This window comes from Eriocheir sinensis, chromosome 69, assembly GCF_024679095.1.
Source record: "Eriocheir sinensis breed Jianghai 21 chromosome 69, ASM2467909v1, whole genome shotgun sequence".
NCBI lineage: Eukaryota > Metazoa > Arthropoda > Malacostraca > Decapoda > Varunidae > Eriocheir > Eriocheir sinensis.
This window is the reverse complement of record NC_066577.1, coordinates 6,725,693-6,740,692: the sequence shown is the minus strand read 5'-3', so window position 1 is coordinate 6,740,692 and position 15,000 is coordinate 6,725,693. Positions and strand designations below refer to the sequence as shown.

At 46.9% G+C, this 15,000-nt stretch overlaps 4 protein-coding genes across 53 annotated transcripts in view; 2 read left to right on the top strand and 2 right to left on the bottom strand.

Annotated features, from left to right (window-relative positions):
* LOC126988535 (transcription termination factor, mitochondrial-like) overlaps positions 1 to 3,577 on the bottom strand; it is a 7,661-nt gene extending 4,084 nt beyond the window's left edge. Inside the window, exons 1-3 of the mRNA XM_050846787.1 lie at positions 3,175 to 3,577; positions 553 to 727; positions 1 to 75 (exon numbers count right to left, since the gene is read on the bottom strand). The exon at positions 1 to 75 is cut by the window's left edge and continues 79 nt beyond it. Of these exons, the coding sequence (XP_050702744.1) occupies positions 1 to 75; positions 553 to 727; positions 3,175 to 3,325 (401 nt within the window). The 5' untranslated portion in view covers positions 3,326 to 3,577. The remainder of the gene's footprint in view (positions 76 to 552; positions 728 to 3,174) is intronic.
* A 1,377-nt stretch (positions 3,578 to 4,954) lies between these two features.
* Positions 4,955 to 15,000, top strand: part of LOC126988533 (RRP12-like protein) — a 23,762-nt gene continuing 13,716 nt past the window's right edge. Inside the window, exons 1-2 of the mRNA XM_050846786.1 lie at positions 4,955 to 5,018; positions 14,207 to 14,355. Coding sequence (XP_050702743.1) covers positions 14,229 to 14,355 — 127 coding nt within the window. The 5' untranslated portion in view covers positions 4,955 to 5,018; positions 14,207 to 14,228. The remainder of the gene's footprint in view (positions 5,019 to 14,206; positions 14,356 to 15,000) is intronic.
* On the top strand, positions 8,177 to 10,420 carry LOC126988337 (THO complex subunit 5 homolog). The gene has a single exon (XM_050846395.1). It carries the CDS (start codon positions 8,177 to 8,179, stop codon positions 10,418 to 10,420), a length of 2,244 nt encoding a protein of 747 aa, XP_050702352.1.
* Positions 10,416 to 15,000, bottom strand: part of LOC126988532 (melanoma-associated antigen C1-like) — a 48,240-nt gene continuing 43,655 nt past the window's right edge. Inside the window, exons 3-7 of one of the 50 annotated variants that reach the window (XM_050846737.1) lie at positions 13,139 to 13,243; positions 11,709 to 12,932; positions 11,474 to 11,625; positions 11,396 to 11,438; positions 10,416 to 11,144 (exon numbers count right to left, since the gene is read on the bottom strand). In XM_050846737.1, the coding sequence (XP_050702694.1) occupies positions 12,185 to 12,932; positions 13,139 to 13,243 (853 nt within the window). In that variant the 3' untranslated portion in view covers positions 10,416 to 11,144; positions 11,396 to 11,438; positions 11,474 to 11,625; positions 11,709 to 12,184. The other 49 variants (XM_050846738.1, XM_050846732.1, XM_050846734.1 and 46 more) reach the window with 49 other exon arrangements.

Sequence of the window (15,000 nt, the reverse complement as noted above, 5' to 3'; positions counted from 1 at the left end):
CCGCCTTCGTCACCCCTCTGCACCCCTTCCACCTCCACCTGCCTCGCCTCGTCGTCCTGCACCCCAACCTCATTGCTGGGGGGTGGAATGGGGGGTGGGTGGGGGTTAAGGGGTGGTTTTGTTTAGGTTTATATAGATGCTTTTTAAGAGCGATTCTGAGCTTGGGATGAGAGAGAGAGAGAGAGAAAGGAAAGGAAAGAGAGAGAGAGAGAGAGAGAGAGAGAGAGAGAGAGAGAGAAGAATGATTTTGTTGTAGAGAGAGAGAAAGGGAGACTAAGAGAGAGAGAGAGAGAGAGAAGAAGGAAATAAGTTAGAGAAAGGAAAGAGAGAGAGAGAGAGAGAAGAAGGAAAGAAGTTAGAGAGAGAGAGAGAGAGAGAGAGAGAGAGAGAGAGAGAGAGAAAGGTCTTGAAAATTAATCTTAATCTTATTAATCTATTTTATCTATCTATATATTTGTTTATTTCATCTATTATCTATGTGTGTGTGTGTGTGTGTGTGTGTGTGTGTGTGTGTGTGTGTGTGTGTGTGTGTGTGTGTGCGCGTCAACTCACCTCTCACAGTACTTGGACAAATGGCGTGAGGAGGGAGCGGAGAGAAGCCCCTCACCCTCCCCGTCCTTTTCCCTCTTCCTCCTCCTCCTGCTCCACGTGAAGGCGGCGGAGGAGAGGCTGGCTGTGTGCGGACTCTTCCCTCCTCCGGCGCTGAGGCTCGGGATGCCGCTGAGGCCTGGGGGGGGGGGATGGAGGGAGGGTGTTAGTCTTTACTTTGGGGCCAGACAAGCCGAGACACAGGTTTGGACGGGGTTGGTTCAGTGAGGGCCTTTTTTTTATTTATTTTTTTTATAGCCGAGGAAACAGTTGAAGGTCAAAACAAAAGGAAGCAATGATGGAAAAAGGTCTGGACTCCCACGACAGCGTCCAGGGAGTGAGGCGACGGTTGGGGTGTTGACGGGACAATGGCCTGACACCAAAGACTTAGAGGGAATTATTAACAAGTATTGACAAACTGTAGAATTAAAGACTGCCATCAGTATGTAGCCATGTCCCCCTCCCTGCTGCCCCAAGTGGCCTGACACCAAACACTTAGAGGGAATTATTAACAAGTATTGACAAACTGTAGAATTAAAGACGGCCATCAGTATGTAGCCATGTCCCCCTCCCTGCTGCCCCAAGTGGCCTGACACCAAACACTTAGAGGGAATTATTAACAAGTATTGACAAACTGTAGAATTAAAGACTGCCATCACTATGTAGCACCCTCCCTGCTGCCCCAAGTGGCCTGACACCAAACACTTAGAGGGAATTATTAACAAGTATTGACAAACTGTAGAATTAAAGACTGCCATCACTATGTAGCCATGTCCCCCTCCCTGCTGCCCCAAGTGGCCTGACACCAAACACTTAGAGGGAATCATTAACAAGTATTGACAAACTGTAGAATTAAAGACTGCCATCACTATGTAGCACCCTCCCTGCTGCCCCAAGTGGCCTGACACCAAACACTTAGAGGGAATCATTAACAAGTATTGACAAACTGTAGAATTAAGACTGCCATCACTATGTAGCACCCTCCTGCTGCCCCAAGTGACCTGACACCAAACACTTAGAGGGAATCATTAACAAGTATTGACAAACTGTAGAATTAAAGACTGCCATCACTATGTAGCACCCTCCCTGCTGCCCCAAGTGCCCTGACACCAAACACTTAGAGGGAATCATTAACAAGTATTGACAAACTGTAGAATTAAAGACTGCCATCACTATGTAGCACCCTCCCTGCTGCCCCAAGTGCCCTGACACCAAACACTTAGAGGGAATTATTAACAAGTATTGACAAACTGTAGAATTAAAGACTGCCATCACTATGTAGCACCCTCCCTGCTGCCCCAAGTGGCCTGACACCAAACACTTAGAGGGAATCATTAACAAGTATTGACAAACTGTAGAATTAAAGACTGCCATCACTCTGTAGCACCTCCTGCTGCCCCAAGTGCCCTGACACCAAACACTTAGAGGGAATCATTAACAAGTATTGACAAACTGTAGAATTAAAGACTGCCATCACTATGTAGCACCTCCCTGCCCCAAGTGCCCTGACACCAAACACTTAGAGGGAATCATTAACAAGTATTGACAAACTGTAGAATTAAAGACTGCCATCAGTATGTAGCACCCTCCCTGCTGCCCCAAGTGCCCTGACACCAAACACTTAGAGGGAATCATTAACAAGTATTGACAAACTGTAGAATTAAAGACTGCCATCACTATGTAGCACCCTCCCTGCTGCCCCAAGTGCCCTGACACCAAACACTTAGAGGGAATTATTGACAAGTATTGACAAACTGTAGAATTAAAGACTGCCATCAGTATGTAGCCATGTCACCCTCCCTGCTGCCCCAAGTGGCCTGACACCAAACACTTAGAGGGAATTATTGACAAGTATTGACAAACTGTAGAATTAAAGACTGCCATCAGTATGTGTCACCCTCCCTGCTGCCCCAAGTGACCTGACACCAAACACTTAGAGGGAATTATTAACAAGTATTGACAAACTGTAGAATTAAAGACTGCCATCAGTATGTAGCCATGTCACCCTCCCTGCTGCCCCAAGTGGCCTGACACCAAACACTTAGAGGGAATTATTGACAAGTATTGACAAACTGTAGAATTAAAGACTGCCATCAGTATGTAGCACCCTCCCTGCTGCCCCAAGTGGCCTGACACCAAACACTTAGAGGGAATTATTGACAAGTATTGACAAACTGTAGAATTAAAGGCTGCCATCACTATGTGTCACCCTCCCTGCTGCCCCAAGTGGCCTGACACCAAACACTTAGAGGGAATTATTGACAAGTATTGACAAACTGTAGAATTAAAGGCTGCCATCACTATGTGTCACCCTCCCTGCTGCCCCAAGTGGCCTGACACCAAACACTTAGAGGGAATTATTGACAAGTATTGACAAACTGTAGAATTAAAGACTGCCATCAGTATGTAGCCATGTCCCCCTCCCTGCTGCCCCAAGTGGCCTGACACCAAACACTTAGAGGGAATTATTAACAAGTATTGACAAACTGTAGAATTAAAGACTGCCATCAGTATGTGTCACCTTCCCTGCTGCCCCAAGTGGCCTGACATTAATGAGCGCCATAAGTGGTCCGAGTCTTTCCTCACCTCCGGGCCGTCCACCCCAGGCAGGCACGGGCAGGGCAGCCACAGGGGTGTACTGAGCACCCAGGAGGCCCCCGGGACAGCCCCAGCCCCGCCCCAGGCCCGCCCCGGCACGGCCCCGCAGGCCCCACCACACCAGGCGCCGCAGAATCATCACAAAAAGGAAATATTATAAAGTTTCTCCCACACCGGCGGCCTCCTCCATCCCTCCCCTGCTCCTGTTCTCTGGTCGTGTTCTCGGGTTTCTCCGCGTTATCACCGGGCTTTCATGGTTTCTACTTGTTCGTTAAGGTTTTCCACGTGTTTTGTGACATTTTGGGGGTAAGTGAAGGCGTATTAGAGGCGAAATAAGCCAAAAATAAGACGTGATTTTTACAACGTGATCGCCTTAACCAAAATATTAATAATGGATGGATTTATTTATTTTATTAAACTCGTATTTCTTCATCAATAAAATACCTTAACTACATTATTTCCTTATTTTGTTTATTTATAGAAAGTTTAGTGTAAATTTTTAGTGCACTTTGTGAGATAATTAGGTTTTTTTCACTGTTTTGTAACCTGGAATTAATGTGAATTTTACTTATTTTTATTAATCTGTATGAAAAAAATGTGTTAATAAAGTAAGTCAATTAAAATATCTACTAATTTTATTAATATTTAGAAAGTTAAGCGCAAGTTTGATCTTTATTTTGAGAGATAATTAATTTTTTTCACTGTTTTGTAATCTGGAATTAATGGTATTTTTATTAATCTGTATGAAAAAAATGTGCTAATAAAGTGAGTCAATTACAATATCTACTGATTTTATTAATATTTAGAAAGTTTAGCGCAAGTTTGATCTTTATTTTGTGAGATAATTAAATTTTTTCACTGTTTTGTAACCTGGAATTGAGGTCTAAATTTTACTTATTTTTATTAATCTGTATGAAAAAAATGTGCTAATAAAGTGAGTCAATTACAATATCTACTGATTTTATTAATATTTAGAAAGTTAAGCGCAAGTTTGATCTTTATTTTGTGAGATAATTAAATTTTTTCACTGTTTTGTAACCTGGAATTGAGGTCTGAATATACTTATTTTTATTAATATATATATATACATGGAAAAATTAGGTTAATAGCTGTTTTTTATTATTTTTACTGATATCTTTATTATATTTTATTGATTGAGGCTTAAAATAACATTAAAATAGAGCGTTTGTTAATGAATAATAGGTAAAGTATATGTTGAAAAGTCTTACTAGCTCTGTTTTATATATTTCTCGTTGATATTTTATTACATTTTATTAATTTAAGCGTAAAATAACCTTAAAATACAGTAAATAAGTTATATATATGTGTTCTGTGGTAGCTAAATTACTCTACATAACTTTTTATTGATATATATTAACTAATTAGGGCGTAAAATAACCTCAAAATAGTGTAAACGTCCTAAAATAACCTTAAAATACAGTAAATAAGTTAAATATATATGTTCTATGGTACGGTACTTAGCTAGGTGAATATAGGTTAATAATGATGCTAAATTACTCTACATCACTTTTTATTAATATATATTACTAATTAGGGCGTAAAATAACCTCAAAATAGTGTAAAAGAGGTCATTCTATATTCTGAGGTATAGTGTATGTAAAGTATAGGCTGAAAAAAGTCTTATTAGCTCTGTTTTATTTATTTCTCGTTGACATTTTATTATTTTTTATTTACTTAGTCCTAAAATAGCCTTAAAATATAGTAAATAAGTTAAATATTTATACCGAGACGCCATGAGCCCCAGACCCAGACCAAGAGCTCTCCACGTGTCCGCCATTGCTCGACCTGCCGCCTTATTTTTCACATTTTCGGTGAGTTTTAGGACATTTACGGACGCGGCCTTATTTTTTACATGATCTTTAAACCCTCTGGAAGATTTAGGTGTATAGATATTAATATCATCTCCCTTATTTGTCATTAAAAACGTGATTTCTGTGAGGCATATTTCTGGTGCCAAGGAGAGCGGACGAGGGAATTTTTATTATTATTTAGTTTTAAGGGAATTTTAAGGCATTTACGGACGCGGCCTTATTTTTTACATGATCTTTAAACCCTCTGGAAGATTTAGGTGTATAGTTATTAATATCATCTCCCTTATTTGTCCTTAAAAGCGTGATTTATGTGAGGTATATTTCTGGTGCCAAGGAGAGCGGACGAAGGGAATTTTTATTATTATTTAGTTTTAAGGGAATTTTAAGGCATTTACGGACGCGGCCTTATTTTTTACATGATCTTTAAACCCTCTGGAAGATTTAGGTGTATAGTTATTAAAATTATCTCCCTTATTTGTCCTTAAAAGCGTGATTTATGTGAGGCATATTTCTGGTGCCAAGGAGAGCGGTCGAGGGAATTTTTATTATTATTTTGTTTTAAGGGAATTTTAAGGCATTTACAGACACGGCCTTATTTTTTACATGATCTTTAAACCCTCTGGAAGATTTAGGTGTATAGTTATTAAAATTATCTCCCTTATATGTCCTTAAAAGCGTGATTTCTCTGACGCATAATTTCTGAGGACGAAGGGAATTTTTAATATTTTTTTGTTTTAAGGGAATTTTAAGGCATTTAAGGACACGGCTTTAGGTTAAATATGATCTTTAAACCCTCTGGAAGATTTAGGTGTTTAGTTATTAATATTATCGCCCTTATTTGTCCTTAAAAGCGTGATTTATGTGAGGCATATTTCTGGTGCCAAGGAGAGCGGACGAGGGAATTTTTATTATTATTTAGTTTTAAGGGAATTTTAAGGCATTTAAGGACACGGCTTTAGGTTTACTATGATCTTTAAACCCTCTGGAAGATTTAGGTGTATAGTTATTAATATTATCGCCCTTATATGTCCTTTAAAACGTGATTTCTCTGAGGCATAATTTTTGGGGTTTAATTTTTTTAGGTTTTAATGTTGGGTGTGATTCTAGAGTTTTTATCCTCCATGTTGGGTGTGATTCTTGAGCTTTTATCCTCCATGTTGGGTGTGATTCTAGAGTTTTTATCCTCCATGTTGGGTGTGATTCTAGAGTTTTAATCCTCCATGTTGGGTGTGATTCTAGAGTTTTTATCCTCCATGTTGGGTGTGATTCTAGAGTTTTATCCTCCATGTTGGGTGTGATACAAGAGTTTTTATCCTCCATGTTGGGTGTGATACTAGAGTTTTATCCTCCATGTTGGGTGTGATACTAGAGTTTTTAATCCTTCATGTTGGGTGTGATACTAGAGTTTTATCCTCCATGTTGGGTGTAATTCTAGAGTTTTATCCTCCATGTTGGGTGTGATTCTAGAGTTTTTATCCTCCATGTTGGGTGTGATTCTTTAGTTTTTATCCTCCATGTTGGGTGTGATTCTTTAGTTTTTATCCTCCATGTTGGGTGTGATACTAGAGTTTTTATCCTCCATGTTGGGTGTGATTCTTGAGTTTTATCCTCCATGTTGGGTGTGATACTAGAGTTTTATCCTCCATGTTGGGTGTGATTCTTGAGTTTTTATCTTCCATGTTGGGTGTGATTCTTGAGTTTTATCCTCCATGTTGGGTGTGATTCTAGAGTTTTATCCTCCATGCTGGGTGTGATTCTTTAGTTTTTATCCTCCATGTTGGGTGTGATACTAGAGTTTTATCTTCCATGTTGGGTGTGATTCTTTAGTTTTTATCCTCCATGTTGGGTGTGATTCTAGAGTTTTTATCCTCCATGTTGGGTGTGATTCTTGAGTTTTTATCCTCCATGTTGGGTGTGATTCTTGAGTTTTTATCCTCCATGTTGGGTGTGATTCTTGAGTTTTATCCTCCATGTTGGGTGTGATTCTTGAGTTTTTATCCTCCATGTTGGGTGTGATTCTTGAGTTTTATCCTCCATGTTGGGTGTGATTCTTGAGTTTTTATCCTCCATGTTGGGTGTGATTCTAGAGTTTTTATCCTCCATGTTGGGTGTGATTCTAGAGTTTTTATCCTCCATGTTGGGTGTGATTCTAGAGTTTTTATCTTCCATGTTGGGTGTGATTCTTGAGTTTTTATCCTCCATGTTGGGTGTGATACTAGAGTTTTATCTTCCATGTTGGGTGTGATTCTTTAGTTTTTATCCTCCATGTTGGGTGTGATTCTAGAGTTTTATCCTCCATGTTGGGTGTGATTCTTTAGTTTTTATCCTCCATGTTGGGTGTGATTCTTGAGTTTTATCCTCCATGTTGGGTGTGATTCTTTAGTTTTTATCCTCCATGTTGGGTGTGATTCTTTAGTTTTTAATCCTCCATGTTGGGTGTGATTCTTTAGTTTTTATCCTCCATGTTGGGCGTGATACTAGAGTTTTTAATCCTTCATTTTGGGTGTGATTCTAGAGTTTTTATCCTCCATGTTGGGTGTGATTCTAGAGTTTTTATCCTCCATGTTGGGTGTGATTCCAGAGTTTTAACCACAGAGTACACTAACACCAGACAGACAGAGAAGCAACTGGAGGACATTGGGAAAGGCCTCTGTCCGGTCGATACATCTCGGCGGACGTGATTTTTTTACAAGCCGCCGCCCTCGCTGTAGTAAAATCACAAGGGAGTAAGTAGACATCCCCAATGCAGCCGCCTCCGCCTCCGCCGCCCCCGCCGCTGCACCCAGTCAACCGTCGCCTTGAGAAGGAAGTTATGACCCCATGGCTCGGGTGAACGTTGGCTATTTCCGGGGAGTTTAATTCTCGGGCGGACAGGGAAGGAGTCTGCCCTCGCTCACCCCCGATGGTTGTTGTTGTTGTTTTGATGTTGGATGTGTCATAGTTAAGTAAGAGCAATGGTAGTGGTGGTTGTAGAAGTCATTGTGGTGGTGGTGGTAGTAGTAGGAGGAGGAGGAGGTTATTTTGCAGTCTCTACTACTACTACTACTACTACTATTACTATTACTATTACTCCTACTACTACTGGTGATGCTGGTGGTTGCCTGAGAGGTGTGGGCACTGTTGTAATTGTTGTTGTTGTTGTTGGTCCGCCCAGAGCCATGGTGCGCGGCGAGGAGGAGCGCGAGGCCGGCGGCCGCGACACTAAGCGGCGGCGCAAGGCGGCTGACAGTGATGCCGCCAAGAAGAGTGTTGGCGGCGGGGAGGGTGAGGCGCGCACCCCCACCAAGGAGAAGGCCGTGGGGGACACCTTCCAGGCCAGCCTGGAGCACGAGGCGGCCGAGGCGCGCGGCCGCACGGAGGAGGAGGACCAGCAGCTGGTGGCCGCCATCGTGGCCCACGTCCGCACCGCCATGAAGGAGATCCTCAAGCTGAAGGCGGAGCGGCCAGATCAGTGGGCGGCGGAGGTGGAGGAGCGCAAGGCCCAGGTGCTGATGCTGGGGCTGTCGCTGCGCCGCCTGGGCCGTGTGCAGAAGGTGCGTGTGCGTGACGCCCGGGAGCGCACGGCGGAGGCCAGGCTGGGCGTGGACGGCGTGACGCTGCAGCTGCAGAACCTGCTGTACGAGGTGGCCCACCTCAAGAAGGAGGTGCGGCGATGCCTGGACTTCCAGTCAGCGGACCAGGAGTTTGACCTGGTGCCCGTGGACCAGTTCTACAAGGAGGCCCCGGAGGACGTCAGCCGCCCCTCGGAGACCGCCGACAACCCCCACAAGCAGCGGCTGGCACGGCTGCAGTGGGAGCTGGTGCAGCGGCGGGACCAGACGCAGCTGTTTGACAAGCTGACGGAGGAGAAGGAGGCCGTGTCCGAGGCCATCGCCGAGCAGGAGCGCAAGCTGGCCTCCCTGGCCCCCCGCATCAACACCATCCTGGAGGCCACGCGGCCCCTGCAGGCGGCCCTGGACCTGCCGCTGGACGCCCGGCGGGAGCAGCAGCGCGTGGTGCAGCTGCTGCCCTGCCCGCTGTACACGCTGTGGGTGCAGGTGTCGGCCTACGGCGAGGCCTTCGACGCCTCCATCGCCGTGGAGGTGCTGGGCGACGCCGAGGCCGCCAGGAAGCTCATCACACGGGAGGATGAGCCGCGGCGGCCGGACGTGTGCTCAGAGTCCGACAATGATCAGGATCCGCCGGAGGAGAACCTGTCCAGGAAGAAGCGTTCCCAGCGGCCGCCGCGGGGCGACGCGGAGGAGCTGGACGACACGGTGCGCCAGACCCTGAGCCTGCACCCGCTGTGTGTGCGGGTGACGGTGCCCAGCAGGGACGGCAACAGTGTGGCCGTGGCCTTCCACTACATGCAGGCCCTGCGCGTCATCACGGCCAAGTGCTCCGTGCACCTGGCCCAGGAGCCGCGGCCGGCCCTCACCGACGTGATCGGCGGGGACAGCCTCCTGCGCTGCCTGGTGCCCGGCGACGACGGGGCCGCCTCACCCAACCCCGCCAACCACTTCACCCTCACCCACGCCGGCATCACCCTGGCGGACCACCTAGCCACCACCGGCCGCCCCTACCGCTGGGCTCAGCACCTGGGCGGCCTCACCTTCTCCAGCCACCAGCAGCAGCAGCAGCCCGGCGCGGCGGCCGAGGACTCCCAGGAGCTGGCCGCCAGCAGCCCCGCCGCCTCGGTGCCCTCCCAGGGGGGGGAGGAGCCGTCAGTCTGGCAGGAGAGTGCCCAGCAGGTGCCGTCCACCATCCAGGCCATCCGCCGGCGGCTTCAGGCCAGGCTGGCCCTGCACACCCAGCTGGTCACCCTGGAGACGGCCACCAGCACCAGCAGCATCGCCCTGCCAGCCGCCCTGCTGCGCCAGCACTTCCCCGGCAAGGTGTGCTCTGAGCTGCGGTCGTGGCGGCCGCTGACCTGGGAGTGTTACCAGGAGTGCCCCGCCACCCGGCCGCTGTGTGAGGCGGGGCTGGTCACGCCGCAGCACCTGCTGTTCCTGGCGGTGTTTGAGCGGCGGCAGGTGGCGCTGGAGGCCAGGGTGGCCGTGGCCCCGGACCACCCCAGCACAGCCCCGCTGGTGGCCCTGGCCCTGCGCTGGGAGGGGCTGCACCACCCCGCCTCCCTGCCCCAGCTCAGGCAGATGGAGCGGGAGGTCAACGTGCACTGGGAGGAGCTGGCTGCCTCGCGCGCCGACCGCCTGCACCTGCTGCCCCTGCTGCTGTACCGCCTGGCCGTGTGTCTGGACGTGCTCACCGAGGCCGCCAGCGCCCAGGCCGACCCAGACGGCCCCGGCACCGGCACCGGCTCACACTTCCACAAGGAAAAGATATTCTTCAGGCCGGCGCGGGGGCCAGACCGCGCCTTCCCCTTCAAGTACCACCCCAAGCTGGGCGTGTTCTCCCAGCGCTGAGCACACACACACACACACACACACACACACACACAGACTTAATGAAGGAGCATAAAATGATTGTGTGTGTTGCTGGGACATGTCTGGTCACGCTGGAACACTGTTTGTGGCCCAGTGTTACCAGTGTTGAGGGAGTGAGAAGTATGATTGTACCAGAGTGATTACTAAGGAAAGGATTGTACCAGAGTGATTGTCTACTAAGGAAAGGATTGTACCAGAGTGATTACTAAGGAAAGAATTGTACCAGAGTGATTGTCTACTAAGGAAAGGATTGTACCAGAGTGATCATCTACTAAGGAAAGAATTGTACCAGAGTGATCATCTACTAAGGAAAGAATTGTACCAGAGTAATTGTCTACTAAGGAAAGGATTGTACCAGAGTGATCATCTACTAAGGAAAGGATTGTACCAGAGTGATTGTCTACTATTACTGGGAGTAGTAGTAGTAATAGTAGTAGAAGTAGTAGTAGTAGTAGTAGTAGTAGTAGTAGTAGTAGTAGTAGTCATTTGTATTAAGATGCTTATAAAATACCAACAAGTTATTTATTTATTTTATTTTATTTTCTCCCTGGCCCGGGGTGATAATTTATATGTATCTTTCCTGTAGCCCAACCTGTGTTAAATACATGTAAAGACTGTGTTGATAATACCGCCCTGACCTGTGCAGTGACCCAAGATGTGACCTCCTTACACACCAGTGACCTAAGATGTGACCTAACCTGACCTCATACCATCATCTCCCTCCTTCCTTTCTTTCCTCCCTACCTAACCTAACCTAACCCAATGACACATGACCTCCCTACACCAGTGACCTAAAATATGACCTGACCTCATACCATCACCTTCCTTCCTTTACTCCCTAACCTAACCTAACCTTATGACCCAAGATGTGACCTAACCTGACCTCATACCACCACCTCCTTCCTTCCTTTCCTCCCTAACCTAACCTAACCCAATGACCCGACCTAACCTGACCTCATACCACCAACACCTTCATTCCTTTCCTCCCTAACCTAACCTAACTTAACCTAATGACCCAAGATATGACCTAACCTAATCTAATGACCCAAGATTTGACCTAACCTGACCTCATACCACCAACACCTTCGTTCCTTCCCTCCCTAACTTAACCTAACTTAACCTAATGACCCAAGATATGACCTCCCTGACCTAACCTAACTTAACCTAATGACCCAAGATATGACCTAACCTGACCTCATACCACCAACACCTTCATTCCTTCCCTCCCTAACCTAACCTAACTTAACCTAATGACCCAAGATATGACCTCCCTAACCTAACCTAACTTAACCTAATGACCCAAGATTTGACCTAACCTGACCTCATACCACCAACACCTTCATTCCTTTCCTCCCTAACCTAACCTAACTTAACCTAATGACCCAAGATATGACCTCCCTGACCTAACTTAATCTAATGACCCAAGATTTGACCTAACCTGACCTCATACCACCAACACCTTCATTCCTTTCCTCCCTAACCTAACCTAACTTAACCTAATGACCCAAGATATGACCTCCCTTACACCAGTGACCCGAGACATGACCTCACACACCAGTCTCAGCCTGGCGCAGTACAAGAACAGTTTGGGCTTCAAGATTTACATAGAGACTTAAGGAAACTATTATTACGCTATAGATTTTTTTATAATGAAGATTGTTGTGACCTTGAACGCCACTTTCCATTATATATTAAAGAGTATGACCTTGATGTGACCTTGATATTATTTGTTGACCTTGCGAGTTACCGTTGACCTGTTGAACGTGAGAGACATCGTGAACTTGGAAGAAAAAGATATTGATGTGTTGTTTGAATGGATCTTGTTATCGGGGGAAGAAGAAACACTTGTACATATTGACAAATGATGGGAGGAAGGAAGGGAAGGGCTTTCATAGGAGTTGTGGGCATTTCCAGGGGTAGTTTTATGACCCTGGTGGTAGTGTGGCCCTTCCTCTGTACCGTGAACCTAAAGAAACACACATTTGACAAGGCTTTCATAGGAGTTGTGGGCATTTCCAGGGGTAGTTTTATGACCCTGGTGGTAGTGTGACCCTTCCTCTGTACCATGAACCTAAAGAAACACACATTTGGCAAGGCTTTCATAGGAGTTATGGGCATTTCCAGGAGTAGTTTTATGACCCTGGTGGTAGTGTGGCCCTTCCTCTGTACCATGAACCTAAAGAAACACACATTTGGCAAGGCTTTCATGGGAGTTGTGGGCATTTCCAGGGGTAGTTTTGAGACCCTGGTGGTAGTGTGGCCCTTCCTCTGTACCATGAACCTTAAGAAACACACATTTGACAAGGCTTTCGTGGGCGTTGTGGGCATTTCCAGGGGTAGTTTTATGACCCTGGTGGTAGTGTGACCCTTCTTCTGTACTTTGACCCTAAAGAAACACACATTTGACAAGGCTTTCGTGGGAGTTGTGGGCATTTCCAGGGGTTGTTTTGTGACCCTGGTGGTAGTGTGGCCCTTCCTCTGTACCGTGAACCTAAAGAAACACACATTGGACAAGGCTGTCATGGGAGTTGTGTGCATTTCCAGGGGTAGTTTTATGACCCTGGTGGTAGTGTGACCCTTCCTCTGTACCATGAACCTAAAGAAACACACATTTGACAAGGCTTTCGTGGGAGTTGTGGGCATTTCCAGGAGTAGTTTTATGACCCTGGTGGTAGTGTGACCCTCTGTACCATGAACCTAAAGAAACACACATTTGACAAGGCTTTCGTGGGAGTTGTGGGCATTTCCAGGGGTAGTTTCATGACCCTGGTGGTAGTGTGACCCTTCCTCTGTACCGTGAACCTAAAGAAACACACATTAGAACCCAACTGACCCCCTCTTTGACCTCTAAAAGTAGCTGATGTGAGGAGGGAAAGTGTCGTGATATTGCCCTAAGAGTAAAAGAAGGAAGGAAGGAAGGGAGAGAGAGAGGGGAGGGAGGGAGGGAGGGAAAGATGGGAGGAAGGAAGGGAGAGAGAGAGGGGGAGGAAGGAAGGGAGAGGGAGACGGAACAAAACTATTTTCCTTCCTTCCTTCCTTCCTTCCTTCCTTTCTTTCCCTCTCCCCCTCCCTTCCCTCTCTCCCTCCCTCCCTCCCCTCACCAGAGTTCACAAAATACAGAGTTATTATCAGCAAGGGGAAGTGAGATTATTGAGTATAGATGATACAAGAAACATCTGATAAATGGAACCTGTTTTAACCCAGTGGTATCAGCCGGGATCACGTTTCTTAATGGTCCCTCCAAGCGAGAAAAATGAGAAAAAATCACCCCTCACACAAACCATTTCATAATACATATCAAAGCGTTTCTGGTCAAATTATGTATCATCTATTTTCGGGGGGTTATCACGGCACAAATTTGGCCCGTCGCTGCTACACGGTAAAGCCACAAATTTGGCCCATCGCTGCTACACGGTAAAGCCACAAATTTGGCCCGTCGCTGCTACATGGTAAAGCCACAAATTTGGCCCGTCACTGCTACACGGTAAAGCCACAAATTTGGCCCATCGCTGCTACACGGATAACAACAAAACATACCCTAATTCGCTCCCTTCCCTGCCCTCCCATACCATCACGCACACACACACACACACACACACACACACCCTGGCCACATCACCCTGACCCCACCCTCCTTCCACCAATCCAACTCCTTCTTCTGTTTCTCATCTTCCTCCTTCTTCTTCTCAATGTTCCCCTTTTCCTCCTCCTCCTCCTCCACACCCTGGCCGCATCACCCTGACCCCACCCTCCTTCCACCCCCAGGACACCCCCACAGGACACCCCCATGGCCAAAATGCGGATGAAGAAGACCAGCGCGAAGGGCCATAAGTGGAAGAAAGGGCAGAGTTGCCTCTCCAACCCTGAGACTAGCAAGCACCGGAAGGCCGCGCGAGGATGTTTCTTCCAGCCAGGCACGGAGGAAGGGAGGAGAGGGAGGAGAGAGGCAGTTGAGAGTGAAAGAAAGGAAGGAAGGAAGGAAGGAGAGAGACTTGAAGGTACGGAGGGGGAGAGGAGGGGGGGAGAGACAGTTGAGAGTGAAAGAAAGGAAGGAAGGAAGAGAGAGAGAGAGACTTGAAGGTACGGAGAGGGGGAGGGAGGGGTAGGGGGGGAGAGAGACAGTTGAGAGTGAAAGAAAGGAAGGAAGGAAGGGAGAGAGAGAGAGACTTGAAGGTACGGAGAGGGGGAGGAGGGGGGGGGGGGAGGGAGACAGTTGAGAGTGAAAGAAAGGAAGGAAGGAAGGGAGAGAGAGAGACTTGAAGGTGAGAGAGGAGGGAGGGATGGAGGGAAGGAGAGAGACAGTTGAGAGAGAGAGAGAGAGAGAGAGAGAGAGAGAGAGAGAGAGAGAGAGAGAGAGAGAGAGAGAGAGATGTGACAGGAAGGAAGGAAGAAAAATTGAAGAATATATTTAAGTTGGAGAGAGAGAGAGAGAGAGAGAGAGAGAGAGAGAGAGAGAGAGAGAGAGAGAGAGAGAGAGAGAGAGAGAGATTAGTTCAATTCCATACATTTATAATATTCAGAGAAACACAATTTAGAGAGAGAGAGAGAGAGAGAGATTA